Source organism: Emydura macquarii, unplaced genomic scaffold, assembly GCF_026122565.2.
Source record: "Emydura macquarii macquarii isolate MOO-44397 ecotype Brisbane River unplaced genomic scaffold, CSIRO-AGI_Emac_v2 contig_3305, whole genome shotgun sequence".
Classification (NCBI taxonomy): domain Eukaryota; kingdom Metazoa; phylum Chordata; order Testudines; family Chelidae; genus Emydura; species Emydura macquarii.
Window position 1 is genome coordinate 1029451 of NW_027133442.1, and position 15509 is coordinate 1044959.

The 15509-nt window shown below is 37.6% G+C and overlaps 1 protein-coding gene across 7 annotated transcripts in view; it reads right to left on the reverse strand.

Annotated features, from left to right (window-relative positions):
• RALGAPA2 (Ral GTPase activating protein catalytic subunit alpha 2) overlaps positions 1 to 15509 on the reverse strand; it is a 346401-nt gene that overhangs the window by 213596 nt on the left and 117296 nt on the right. For all 7 annotated transcript variants that reach the window (XR_010917130.1, XM_067532894.1, XM_067532900.1 and 4 more), the window contains 4 exons: positions 9973 to 10110; positions 7822 to 7919; positions 5526 to 5616; positions 5172 to 5348 (listed from right to left, as the gene is read on the reverse strand). Coding sequence is in view for 6 of the 7 variants with exons in the window: in XM_067532894.1 (XP_067388995.1) it covers positions 5172 to 5348; positions 5526 to 5616; positions 7822 to 7919; positions 9973 to 10110 (504 nt within the window). In the remaining variant the exon portion in view is untranslated. The remainder of the gene's footprint in view (positions 1 to 5171; positions 5349 to 5525; positions 5617 to 7821; positions 7920 to 9972; positions 10111 to 15509) is intronic.

Below are 15509 nucleotides of genomic sequence, written 5' to 3' on the forward strand. Positions count from 1 at the left end.
AGTACTGAGAGGCCAAGCAAGTCTCTTGCAGCTGCATAATTCTTCTGGGGTAGATGGCAGTAGCATCAACTATTGGCTCCTCAACTGTTTATCAGGAGGCAGCCTTGGCGGGTCTGCAACAGGGTCTGGAGGCAACGAACCCCTTTTAGGTGGCAAGGCTTCTGAGGCGACTCTCTCTGCCACACGCTTATTAGAGTCCTTACCTCTGTCTCACCTCAGTACCAAGGTTAATGGATGAGATGCTGAGCCTGAGGAAGGTCTGGGTCTCTTCTTCCGCAACAGGGATCATGATTGGGGAGCCGAAGATATTTCTGGTGGAGTGCTCCTACCAATGCTGAAGCCTTTGGGGCACTCTCCCCATGAGGTAACGCCGATGGGAATTGAACTGTTGCTTCCATAAGCAAACATTTAAGCCTTGCCACTCTGTACTTTTTTGAGCAGGGTTTGAACCCCTTGCAAATGTGATGCCTGTCACTTATGTGGGCTTCATGCAAGATCTTCAGGCAGGTTAGATGGGGAACTCTGACCAGCATAGACTTTGAACAAGTCCCATAGGACTTAAATCCTGGGGAGCAAGGCATCCTTTTGGTACTGAACCCAGTACTAAGAGAGGAAAATTGGTCCAAATGGACACAAAAAAAGAAAGCTAACACTAACTTAGAAAAAAACAAACTATCTAACAACTAACAATAACTAACTGCAACTATCTACAATGAGAGAGGGAAGGCACTTGAGTTAACAAGTCCAAGATCACTCCAACAACCATCACTGGTGGTAAGAAGGAACTGAAGGGAGTTGGGGGCAGCCCCACCCTCTTATACCAGTGCACTGCAGCGTGTGGTGACACAAAGTGCTCAAGGCACCTCAACAGGTACTGCTGAGGAAAAAATAATCTCAGACGTCTGTGCATGAGGCGCACATACACTTACAATAGAACTGACATGTACAATCATGGAAAGAAGAACTGAAGATGCCACCAGTACTGAATGGTGGTCTGGGGCTGGATTTGGGACTAGAGGAGCATGCACTTCCAGTCATGATACCAGTGAGACTCCTGTACAGCAGGGGAAGTCAGCACTTACAGGTTAATCTGGCTACCTTGAAAGATTTGGGTGTAGAAAGCACAGGAAGGAGGTCTTGCAGAAACAAAAGATGCATCTGTCTTTCAGGGATTGGTCTCAATGAACACTCTCTGGACCCCCGAGTCAGCAATCCCTCCTGGCTTGCAGACTGTGTCTGGGGGGCATCATCTTTGATGTACCTTAAAATCCTCTGCTCAGTGCCTTCACCACAGACTTCGAAGGCCCCTGCACAGAGTCTTTGGGAGACTTACATATTCTCTTTTTAGGTACTGGTGTCAAGGATCTGCCTTAGGACTCAGTCAGAAGGGAGCACTCTTAACGGACTTGGATGTGCTCGCTACCCATTCCAAGAGGAAAGGTTCCAGTGGTGGGCGAAGTGCAAACTCCATAAACGGGTACTTGAGTCTGTCAGCCTTGTCTTTTTTCAACTGGGGTTTGAGCCTTCTACAACTGTGACATTTGTCACTCACATACTCCTCCCCCAAACACTTAAGGCAGCTGAGGTGTGGTTCACTCACTGGCATAGACCTGTTAAACGAGTGACAGGCCTTGAAGCCAGGAGAACGAGGAATTAACCCGGTACAACCCGCCTGTTACTGCTGAGGGAACAATCTCTGACACTAGGCATGCACGCACACCTACAGTGGAATGGACATGTGCGATCACTCTAAGAACTCATACAATATGCATGCTTGAACTTTAATTAGCGTAACTTTTGATGTCCCTGCTATTTTCAGATTATTTCTCTTTTCTGATTGGTTTATTACCACTGATTACTTACTCTTATCCAAACACCAGCATTAGAGGCTACTACAAACAAAAACACAAGGAGCTTTTAATTCACAAGACCAAATACACTTACCTTCGGAGAAACAAGAATTAATGAAAAGGCTAAATAAAATTAACCTGAATATCCAAAATATAAACGGAAAACCATAAATAAGCTTCAGTTAGATGTGTCCTTTTAATGCATCTATTAAAATTGATCACATTGTCCCCGCCACTACAATGCATGGAGGAGAGCTAAATCAGGAGTATTGAGTAGAAAGTCCAAAAGAGCAATGGCAACAATTCCACAGCATGTTTTTGTTCTTTCCCCATTCTCATAGAAGCCATTCAGGCAGGTGCACTGCAGGGTAGGGCCTCTGCAAGTTGGAAGATAATGAATTTATGGAAGGGATGCTCTCTGTGGCATCATCCCCCCAAGAATTGTGATGCATTATTAACATTCAGCATTAACATATGCTGGTTGCCCAGTGAAACCCTCAAAGGTTCTGAGGAAGCTGTGGTGCCATAGGAGAAGAGGGTGACTCAGTGAGCTCTACAGAAGTATTCCAGCTTTGACAATGAAACTTGAATCACTCAAAGGATAAGAAAAGCAAAATCCTCCATCCTTTCTGCAAGAACTCTAACACTTTACATTACATGGAACAAAATGATGTTAATTCATTTAATTAAACCTTGGAATTTCTGGGCCCCCTAAATCTAAAAATGGTTTAAAAGAAAGAAATATTAATATTTAACATGAACTAACACGCTCAAATTGAGAAATATAGTTATGCACGCTCCTTCTGTTGGGTAATTACAATCTTATTACTACATTTGCCTTTCTACTCTAGGTTACCGATCAGATTATTTTATAAAACTAACTTTCTTTTGTATACACAGTGATCAAAGTTCTTGCTTCAAAGCTACCAGTTTGTCTTCTTCACATAGATAATAATCCTTAACATACGTTATATTACAATCTCCTTTTGTACCAATGACAAGCTGAACTATTAAACTGGGTGAACTTATTCATTGTATTAGTAGTATTTCAAAGAAGAATTGAATATATGGAGTAGATAACCCTGAAACTATATAGCTCATCAGAGAAAAACTACCAAAAAAATTCTTATATTACCTGATTAAGTTACTGAAATAACATCTATGATGTACTTTTAAAAATTAGATGGAAAGGAGCCGTTACAAAGAACAAAGCACCTAAAGAATACAATATATAGTCAAAAATGTTGTATCCTATATATCAAAGTTACAATAATTAAAATGAGAAAGGTAAAAGAAAATTACTAACAAACTGACTTTTCTGAAAGGGTTACCCTTCATTAGATCCATATTCTAATGTATTTCCTAATGACACTGCAGATTTCTAGATAATTAAAGCACATGAACAGTATTATGTAAAAACTTCAACATATAGGGTGAAATCCTGCCGCCGCGCCTCCCCCACTCAAGTCAGTACGAGTGTTGTCATTGACTTTAACTGGACAAAGATCGTACCTGCAGAGTGCATGTTTCAGAGAGTACAAATATGGAATTACAATTTACTATTATCTTCGGTCTGACTTCCTAAATCCTTTAATAGTGGGAGTCTGCAATTCCCATTTCTGATTCAGCATTCACAGCAAAAGCTTGGAGACATGGATTCCAAATGCTTAATCTTGAAAAAGTCATTGTCTTGAGGAAAGAACAGCAACTGAAGAATAGCACATTCAGGGAGAAAGAATCAGGGCTAGCAAGTCTGAATATTTTTTCTTAAATTTACTCATACTATCTTTCTAATCAATCTGTGAAAGTGGTAATGACATTTCTATTTGAAGGAAACAATAGATCGAAAATGAAAAGCAAGGAACAAAAGCATGAGAATATAGTTGATACCACATCTGATGAAGTGAGTTGCAGCCCATGAAACCTTATGCCCGCAGAAATTTGTTAGCTACATTTGCAAGGTTGAGCCAAATCCCTGCCCTGGTGTACAGACAACCTGTCTCTTAAATCTTCATAAAGATATTAGTTGCTTCTCATTAACATGTTACATTTCAAGAGCAGGCAGGTTGGAAGAGATATTAACTAAGCATAGGATTTTCAAAAGTGTCTCAGTGACTTCATCAATTTTTCCGTGTGCACTGAAGCTAGGATCAGAAGTAATGGGCTTAATCTGAAGCAAGGGAGATTTAGATTAGATAATACGAAAGGCTTCCTAACTATAAGGATAGTTACGGTTTGGAACAGGCTTCCAAGGGAGGCTGAGGAATCCCCGTGATTGGAGGTTTTTAAGAATAGGTTGGACAAACACGTGTCAGGAATGGTTTAGGTTTACTTGGTCTAGACCTCAGTGAGGGGAGCTGGACTTGATGACTTCCTGAGATCCCTTCCAGCCCTACATTCCTATAATTCTAAATAGTATCTACTATAATTAAATAATTGGATATTACATTCTACTGCCCATTTTAACTCTAGTAGACCCAGTTTCTTGACCCTTAGATGATATTCTTGTGACTATACATCTCTTCTTCCACTTCTAAATATCAGGAAACTAATAAGATTCACCTGGAGTATCAAAAATATAACCTCATTCCCCTTAACTTCACATAAAGCCTTACAGGATGAATTCTTTCCTGGTTCATAAAGGGAGGGAGGGACAAGCAGTCGTTTCCACTTCCATGGTATCTCTTGATCAAATAGCTAATTACTTATGTTACTACCAAACCTCAAGATGAAGGATAACTAGAGCACAAACAACGAACTTGAAGAGAAGTCCTTTCCTTTGAGATATAAGTGATATCTGATATTTTCTCCATTATCATGTTTTTCAAGAATTGTCCCTTATTTAATAACACATAGTATACATTTGCTGGACAGTAATGAAACAAACCAATTTTCCTTTGTGTGTGTTTTGTGTGTGCATTTTGTTGTGTTGCAATACATTTGGCCTAGGGATCAAACTGATACATCATTGTGATGAAATGAAAGAAGTGTGTTAACATACTCTCTGAGGAAGGGTTAACTTTCTAGGTACTAGTACTCTGTGTACACACACACACACACACACACACACACACACACACACACACACACACACACGTTAATATTATTCAAAATTAAGAAAATGAAGCATTACTAAGAGTTTACAGTATTTTATCTTAAAAGATTAATCCTAATGGCATAGTTTATGTCAAATAATTCTCATCTATTTTTAAAAGGCAAAAAAGTGCATGCAAATTGAGTTGTATAAACTAGCACATGTATGTTCCACCCTTTTGAGAGAAAAATCTACAATAACTATTGCATTTTCTTGAACATAAGTACCTGTTAAATTTGCAGCATCTGAAGGACTAAGCTGCAGCCAATGATGTGCATCTGCATCAACACAAATATCTGTTGGTATATTAACTTCATGTTCCTCTTCACATGTTTGCCAGGGGACCAGGGTGATCTCTACTTCATTATTATAGCCATTGGATGTGTCACTGCCAACACTTTCACCTAAGTAAGCAGGAATTATTAAGTGTCATGAGCAATGTGCCACAATTAAAAAAAAAAATCTTATTTTCAAAAACAAGATTGAAAGTAACCAGTATTATATATACGATTAGTCAAATTAGTATGTACCACAACAAATGACTACTGTTTAGAAAAGGTGTTTGGTTTCTTGGAACTCACTCATTTCTCTTTCTCTATGATTTCCATGTGACTGCTGCAAGTCTGCTTTCAAATCGAATTCAGCTGGACTGCTGCTCCTTCGTATTAAAACCTTCAGAAAAAAATATAAAATTACATTCCTCTCAATTCATTTATGGCTAATTTGAAAAATATATCCCCTGAACAGCACTGTTTGCACAGTAGCCTCTCCTACCAATGGCAATGAAGTCAACACAGTGATTGTAAGCAAGGATTCACCATGGATAAATATCTAAAATCCCATGCATGCCTTGAAATGACTCATCCATATAATTCTTCATTTTTTCTTTAACATAAAAAAATGAAGATAATACCAATCTCATGTCAGAAAATTTCAGTTGTTGATAATCCTTGGGGAAAAGCAGACCCAGCTAACATTTAATCTGATTTTTTAAAATTAATTTAGAAGAATATTCATACTTTGCTTTACTCAAAAATATGCATAATCATGCCCTTGAAAAACCCTTCAGGAATTCTATACTCCAAGATGATATTCGTCTGCCCCTCACCATCATCTTTTTGTTTTTAATTTGGTAGATCACCTTTGAGTCAACATTTCTTATATTTCCATGTAACCTTTACTTGCAATAAGAAGTATTTACCAAATAGTATTTCATGTTGTCCAATGTTACGTAATTGCTGTCATCTAAGGTTTTTTTAAGAACATGTTAAACACCTGTCAGGGATGGTTTAGATAATACTTAGTCCTGCCTCAGTGCAGGGGACTGGACTAGATGACCTACTGAGGTCCCTTCCAGTCCTAAATGTCTATGATTCTATGAATAAAAAACTATATCACATAAGGCACAGAGCAGGAGTATGCTGCTAGCGTTAGTTGCCCTGGGAACCTTAACTCTACATTTCATAGATTACATGGGTGTTAAAAACATGTCAGTTAAAATGTTGCATCAATACAGGGTTTTGGTTTTTTTTATTATTTTTTTTTTTATTTGCAATGAATAGTCTTAATTTTTTTAAAAGGAAAGACGACCTATATGTAAAAAAAAGAAAACTTAAGAGTTCTTGATACATTGGTCAGGCCTTACGACCAGCTTTTCACCCTACTTGGTTTCTCAGGCCTAAGTACTGCCACTAACGAGGGGATGAACATATTTGCAGAGTCTGTCTTTCTGAAACTTGTGGCCCCAGAGCTGGTTTTTGTGGGGAAGGAACTGGCAATCATTCCTCAGACAAATGCAGCTGCTTGCACTGTTTAGAAGACCGCACACTGTTTTGTTTTTCCCACCACATCAGGTTCATGTTGAGCACTGGTCAGATAAATCCAGCATGTAATAATTTTGAGCTTTGCATTGGTTCATATAATAAATATGCAATAAATATGGCAACAACCTCAATATCAACTTGCAAGAAAGGTGGGAAATGTGATATTGATGGCAGCATTAGAAGGTGGTGGTGAGTATTTTGACCAACACATCAGTAACAAAAAACAGGAGAGGAAAGTTAATCTCTTACTCCCACTACATTGGCTTTGCATTGTGTTGGTCACCCTTTCAAACATAGAGTGCTGGATACACCCCCCTTTAAAGCACTTTGTTTTTATTCCAGAATTGGCTAAAGAAACTGCTGCAGACCAATACATAGTATTCACACTCCACGAGAGCCAACTGTGCTATCTCAATGTTGCTTTTAGACTATATCCACTTAAGAGCAGGGGACCAAACCAGAATTTCAAATTATGTCATCCATTTGGTATTGCACTGCACTTCTAACAGGATCACCAATTTCAAACAACAATTATTTCTGCTGTTTAATCAAAAGCAACATGAAAAATTTAAAAAGCCTGTCAGTCGGAATGCTGACATACACAGAGTTTTGAAATAAACGGCCAATGGTGCAACTGGTGCTGAGAAAGAAATTTCTCGCAACACTTCATGAACTATCAAACATTTATTTTAGTTCTATGCAATTATGTAATTAATATAATTTATTTATAAAACAGTTATGAACTCCATGTTTATATTTTATATATACACATATACATAGTATCTATATGTTGCTTTATGTCATCTTCATTTTAGTGTTTCCATAAACAAGTGCTACAGCATTATACTATTAGAAGATGCAGAATATTCAAAGTACTTGATATTGTTAACAGCTACAATTTAATTCCTATTTCTATATCACCAATGAGTTCCACAAACTTAAAATTTCTGTCGTCATCCTGTGCAAACATTAATATTAATTTAACTAGAAATGAAACTTTCTTAGGATCTTGTCAACTATGAGAACTTGGATCAGTCTACCAATTTTGCCTTACATGTTGGGCTTCATTTTCTTTCTTCATATATCCCTTCTTTTCTTGAATGGATTTGGAATCTGAATAATTTAAATTCTGCGCACTCTCAGTCTTTTTATCTGCAGAGTACATAATCAAAATTTTAAAAAGTAAACAAATGAGACAAGAAATACAGAAAGTTAGGGAAATGGGGACCATGTACTAATTCTAAAAGGATTCAAAACAGCACTAAATATTGTATCTTTTTCTTCTTTCCAATATTTACAGAGAAGTGATTGATTATGACTCATACGATACTGTAGGATTGTTGTGGACTCATTTATATGGTGAAAGTGTTCAATTATATTGAGAATTCTCTCTTAAATAGTGTAAAACACTCAAGTTATGGGAATACAACTGAAATCTTTAGCTGTGGTGTGTGAAATGTAAATGCAAATGCAGTCCTAGATACTGGAAATGACAAGTTACATACCAATCAGAGATATTTTCAGTGACTTTGATTGTAAGACAAATACGGCTTTAACAAAGATGGTGTTCTACACTTTCAAATGACAACTGTCTAAAGCCAAACTGAGTTTTACAAATTAACTAAAAACAAGGCACATTTGCCCAAGAGAATGTGGTGCTTGTGAAAAACTTCCTTTCTGGAGCAAAGCAGGTAAGATATTATCAGGCCACCAGCTAATAAATTATACAATGAAATCAAGTATCTCATTGAATTGCTCAGTGTCCATTTATGAGGCCCTTCAAGAAGGCAGATGAGAAAGTTTGCTTGACTGTTCCTTACACTTGTTAGATGAATGGTAGGTAACTGGATGTAGCCGAAAGTACAGTCAGTATCATAACAGATAAACCCTGGAGGAAACATGTACAGGTAAATTATTAGCCAACGATAGCTGTCTTTCAGTCATTGGTAATGTACTCATAGCCTTGGTCTACACTACAGAATTAGTTTAGTATAATTATGTTGCTCAAGAGTGTGAATAATCTATACCCGAGTGACACAGTTACACCAACCTAAGCACCGGTGTAGACAGTGCTATGTTGGCACGAGAGCTTCTCCCACCTACATAGCTATCATCCCTTGCAGAGGTGCGTTAACTATGCCAACGGGAGAAGCTCTCTCAGTGTAGAGTGCCTTCATTAAACCATTGCAACAGTGCCAATGTAGCATTTTAAGTATAGACCTGCCCATAGTATAAAGTACCTGTAACTAATTCACATGCAAGGTTGCAATATATTCTCTTATAAAGAAACATTATAAAGAGGAAGTTTATACGAAAGATCTTGTCCATTCTGGGGAAAAGTTAGAGTTCACTGAAGGAAGCTATTTTGAAAACTGGTTCAGCTCATTAAATTTACCACCTGCAAGTAATTAATGTTACCAGTGTATTCCTCTACAATGAGGAGTATGTGCACGTACAATTCCTTATGAGCAATAAGTGCTAATGTTTTATTGGTGACCACTCGAAGTATACAGCTATACTGGAAAATTAGTACCTGCAGTTCATCAATGGTGGCACAAAGGGTGGAAGCTATAGTGTTCTTGTGTGTTCATCATGTCATCTAATGCTGTAAATAGTTCAAATTAACACTACCACAGTGCTCCAGTACAGAAAAATATAATGGTAGCACTACTTTTTTGCAAGAGGTAAATAACATTTTAATTATGATCACTGAAGCAGAACTTGCTTTTAAAGCATGATGATAAAAAATGAATGGCTCTTACCTACACTACAGCATGCACTGATGCTGAATTAGGAGCTGCACCGGTAAATTATGAGTCCTAATTTTTCTAATGTAGCCAAAGGTGAAGGTAGGTTAAATATACTTTCCTTGGCCATTTTTTAAATGCATCTTCAAAGGGTTAAAACTAACTTTTAAAGTGAGGTGCTCATGCTATTGAAAATACTCAAGTGGTGGGTGGACGGGGGTAATGAGAGATATTATTTTAGGAACATGCTGGTGTTACATTTAAATTAGTTATTTAATAAAACAGTCTGGAGCACTGAAAAATAGGATTTATTGTATCATACATGAACACACATCATGGCATAAATATACATTCATACAATAGCAATGTGATATTTTTCTTCCAATTCACAAATGTAGTTTAATGAGATTCAAAGACAGCCTTAATACATTATAGCTACTGTATTTCACAAAAGTTACCTTGAAAAAAATCAGAACTAAATTGGTCTGTAACGTCTGAAGCGCTACTGCTTCGAGTTAGTTGTTGCTCTTGGTCTGCAAAGGGGCCACTACAGTCTGTTCCTATTATATTTTCTGACTGCTGAGCTTCTTCAACTTCTGCAGGTATCAATTAAAATAAAATGTGTTACAACGATTCTAAAATTCATTGTACATTTATTACACACGAACCTAGCAAAGTCAAGCGAAAAGATGAACAAGCTAAATATTTAAAATACACAAAAATTATGAGAATAAAATGAAAATTTTCAATTTTAGTTTTACCAAACACTCTCCACAAAAGATAAAAATTCTGAAAAACTATATGTCGGCAGCAGTTTCCAGAGAAAGGAAACTGAAATTATTAGAGTCAGAGAGTAGGTGTTGAGGGTTGGGGGAGATGTCACATAGAGAGAGATTAAAAAGACTAAGACTGTTTAGTCTAGAAAGGAAAAGGGTAAGGAGATATGATAAAGATTTCAAAATGTTCATTAATTTATATAAGACCAATTTGGTGTTCCCATTTACATAATAAAGGAAAAAGAGGGAACTTAAAAAGTCAACAAATTCAAAAATAGACAAAAAGAATATATATATATTTAACAAACACTTTGTATAACTATCCAGTGGGACTCACTTCTAAGGGATTTGATTCAGAAAAATAGATTAGTAAATCTCAAGCAGTATTAGACATTCATAACAGCAGTGTAAAATTTAGGGGCAGAACTTTCTCCCTATTTCTACTAACTCCCTCATAGCCTGTTCACCTAGTTATGCCTTCCTCAATCATCCAGCATTCACTACCAGCACAGACTGGATACTGAACTAAATAGACCATTGGTTTGCTCCTGTGTTGCAACTCAGACTTAGGTGCGTCCTCAGACATACAGGAGGGGATCATCTCGCCTGCATTCCTTAGAACATGCACAGAAAGCTGGATCCTTTCCAAGGGACCTCATGGGATTTGCAAGTTGGGAACAGAACAGGAGAGGTAAGAAGCAGCACATTGAGGAGGAGGGGGGGGATGGAGCATTCCCCTGTCCTTCTAGTGGATCACCTCACATGCATGAGAGCAATACCTGCAAACCTTAGGAGGTGAACAGGAGTATGGCTCGATCTGGTGTATTAACCACCTGACAAAGCTTCGGAGGCTCATCAAGTCCCAGGACCAACAAATTCTGCAGGTATTAGCAGATTTATGTCCCTCCCACTCCCCAAACTCCCTACATGTAGGTGCTAAAAGGACTGTGAGGTCCTGTTATTAGCCTTTATGAGACAGGTGGGTAGACCTTAAAAATCTCAAATGCTCTGTGAACCATAGGAACCTCTTCATGGCCAACCAATCCCTCCTAACATTAGAAAGCTTGTTAATTCTTGATGAGCAAAATCTGAATCATTAGTCACCTGACAGGCATAATAAGTCAGACTTGGGACAGTTCTACTTAAGCTCATCAGAGTTCTGATGACCCTGAGGGCTATGAAGATCTGCCAAATGATTATAAAACCATCCTCACCAACCAGAATCCTTAAAGGATCCCAATTAACCTATTAAGGCTTATGAAAGGTGGGAACCCTCAATAAGTTTACTAAGGCATGTTGGGGAATCCTCAACAAGTGTCCTAAAGCTATTAGCAGGGTTAGTTAAGTATGAGCAATACTCTCTTCTGTGGTGGGGATTGAATAGGGTTTTTAGCATGTTATAAGTTTTAAGTTACCTCCTTGTTATTTAACTGCCTCAACAACATTAACTTGGGTACAGATTATGTTGCCAGGAAATTTGGTAATGCACAACAAGCAAAACAATTTCAGAAAGTCTGTTCAATATATATTAAATACACAAAAAGAAAAAAAGTTTAGAGATTTAAAGCGTTAACAAAATTATGTAAGCCATAATTTTAAACACACTTTCTCTCATTCCCTCTCTCTTTATAAGGCAGCAAATACCCCTGCTTGACAGTTTCTTAGATATTATATATGCTTGATGGGAAAAATGGGGAATCAATTTTAAGTGTTAGCTCTTGAGTTTAGCTGTTAAAGTCTGATCCTGTTTCTTTTTAAGATAGAACAAGACAAGCACACAAAGGTAGAGAAAGAAAAGGATAGCAAACAATAAGAAAATTCAGCATCTTTCTTGGTCTTCAGCTGTAAGTCATTTGCTGGAAAAATCACATTAACGGCACACTACCTTATTAACCTCTATTTGGGTCTGGCAAACAATCACCAGAATTGGAACACGTTATTTTATCTTGCCTCTCTGGAAACAGTAAAAAGATTGTGTGGTTTGGTTTATCCTGACAGGCTAAGCTAAACTCTCATTAGACTGAAGTCAAACAGATAAAGAGAAGAGAGATATATGAGGAGTCAATTGAGAGAAAAAGGAAAACAACACAAGCAAAGGAGTGACAGCAGGAACCTTGGGTTCACAGCTCAGGAGTTAGTCAGGACACAATTGTGGAGATTATTCTTTTTGAATGGTTAGAATTTCTCCCGGGACCAAGAAAGAAAAGAGCTAAGAGTCTGATGGTAAAGGGTTGGGTCTTAGCATGTGGTAGTGGTGCTAGCAATACCCTGGCAGTGATGTTGGTCAATGCTCCCTGCCATGCCTAAACTAACAGCCAGCTTCTTCCTAAAAAATATCCCAAAGGGATAGTAAACATCTCATCAAAACTGACCCTCAGAACAAGTATCCAATGATTCACATATGCACAAATTTCCATTTGCACATTTACAAATTTCCTCTCCTCTTAAAAACATTTTGGTCTTTTGCTAGTGCAGTTCATCAGGTGCCTTGAAAATCCTACTCAGATTTTTTTAGTTTAGACAAATACAGGTTTATGCTATTGTCTCCAAGCTACTGTTTTTTCAACCAATATTACATAACAAGCATATAAATTACACTGACCTTTCCACCAGGTTTCAACTCACTGTGGGACAATTCAAGACCATCCCTGAGAATTCAACACAACTCTTCTTCACTCCCCCTACCTTTCCCTACTCCTCCACTATGCCTTTCAAACCCTTGATCTGTTGGCACCTTTGTTCTGCTACCCCTCTCCATGCTTAATTCCTGCAGATATCCTGAAGTCCACATGACGTGAACGCCTAAAGGAGTCTGCAGAAGGGAGAAGTGGGGGTAGCAGGGGATTGTGGGGAGGAACAGCAGAAAAGGAAGACATTCCCCTCTTCACACCCTCTGTTGACCACCCTGCCTTTGAGTGTGTGTTAGTTTATAAATGGATTGCATGATTCACTTCAATTTTTGTGGAAAATATCATTCATTCCACATTGATAAAACTCTGTTAGTTGGTTTACATTTTGAGGCCTAAAGTTTAGCTCTCCTGCAGTAATTTAAGGGGTCTATTTTAAACTCAATGGAGTGGTCAAGCTATTGAGATGTTACTAGTTCAAAAGCTAAAATTTCAGATCAGAGTTAAATCAATTATCTGGGGGCCATATGCACCAGATTTCAACTAGAGGAGTCCAGTAAACTAGCTTTATGTCATTTTTGCTATAAAATCCTTTTAAATTCTGAGGAAGACCTCTATTTTTAAGGATCTTATTTCAGAAACTAACTGTCCAATTCAAATTAAATTTGATAGAAAAATGCTACCTTAGCATCCTGGCTCAATCTATTGAGCTTGAAGCATATACTTCTTTGTTCATGAATTTCTTAGGAAACCCCAATTTGTTGTTAACAGAAACTCACCTGGAATCTTACTTATTGGGTGGATATTACCATTCCAAATAAATCCAGAATAAAGCCACTGAAACTAGTTGACTTATTCTGAGGTTACACTGTACAGACGTGAGAACAAATACGGGCCCTCAATATGCAGATTGGATGAGTATATGCAGCATGAGGCAAACATGTTTAATGTCCAACCTACACACTAAATGGGGCTTCGGTCCTACTGAAGTAATAGTAAGTGATTCATGTAATTAAAAATTGTATCATAACGCATATGCACAAGAGTTAAGGCCTCACATGGAACTTTAACTCTGGCGTTTCCTGTCTTTTGAACATTTCACTTTGTAATTTTAATGTTCTGTTAATGTTGGGTTGTTTTTTTTTTTTTTTTTAAGAGGATAAACTTTGTTTATTAGTTAACCTTGGAGATCAATGTCAATGTCTATTGGTTTTAATTATCTGAATGTTGCTGCCCTTAAGGATAACTATGAGTAGCATCAGAGGAAGGCATGGAAGTTATTCAGCTGATGAGGAAGTCTCAAATCAGAGGATGGAAGTGCAAAGAATGGAGACTTTCTCTTCCCCTCGCAACAGTCAGAGGCTCTGGTGGAGATATGACAGACTGAAACATCTTCTAGCAAGTGGGATGTGAAGAGAGATAGAGCTTCAAACTTGTCAGACACGTACTAACTAGTAAAAATAAAAGAAGGTTAACAAGCTGGGTGGAAAAATCTAAACACCTTCCCTCAACAGCTGGGTGTCAAAGAAGAAAGGCTTATAATGACACTGCTACTAGATCTTGATAATCAGGCCACTCCTCCCTTGTTTTTCATACCTGCTTCTAGCTAATAATCCATTCTCTGACTAGCAGGTGTTCAGTAAGTTTTTCAAGTCCTGCGTATACAGTAGCAAATTCACAGCATATGCTGCAATCAGTATCCACATGGTTCAGAGCAGGATCAAGCCAGTTAATTACACTTTTCTAAGTGACAATATGACAATGACCAAAATTTTCAAATCTGCATGCCTGAAGTTATGCTCCTAAGCCATTATTAGACCCCTAACTAAAAATGGGCAGATGCACAAAAATAAAAGAGGCCAAATGCATGCACTCATCTCCGCTGAAAATCTGGCCCTTTTTGTTTATGAGCCATCATGTGGCTGTAAGAACATAACTTTAGGCACTTGGGTTTGAAAGTACTGGCCAGCATATATTTATTTTAATTTTATATTTGTCTCTATAATGTCAAATCTAGATTGCATCCCTAAATCCTGAAATCTTCAGTCTAAATTAAATGAACACATCTTCAAGAACACAACTGTTCAGAAACTGTTCTAATAAATCAAGTTACTGAAATGTTTAAAAATTGAGATAAATGTTACTCGATCATTAATGTTTGCAATGTTGTTGCAGCCATGTTAGTCCCAGGACATTAGAGAGACAAAGTGGGTGAGGTAATATCTTGTATTGGACTAACTTCTGTCGGTGAAAGAGACAAGCTTTTGAGCTACACAGAACTCTTCTTTAGACCTGAAGAAAAGCTCTGTGTAGCTCAAAAGCTTGTCTTTCATCAAGAGAAATTGATCCAATATAAGATATTACCTCACCTATCCAGACTCTCTCTATATATATTAATGGGAAGGCAATTAAATTCAGATACATTTTAATTGAGTTATCCAGGAAGACATACCTAAATAAATTGCAGGTCAAGATAAAGATTAAGTGAATAAAACAGAATGGTTTGTGGGGCTCCAAACATCTGAACAAAAACAGAAAATGATAATGCCTAAGCTTTATATGTTTAAATACATTTTTGGTAGTAAGAAGCAT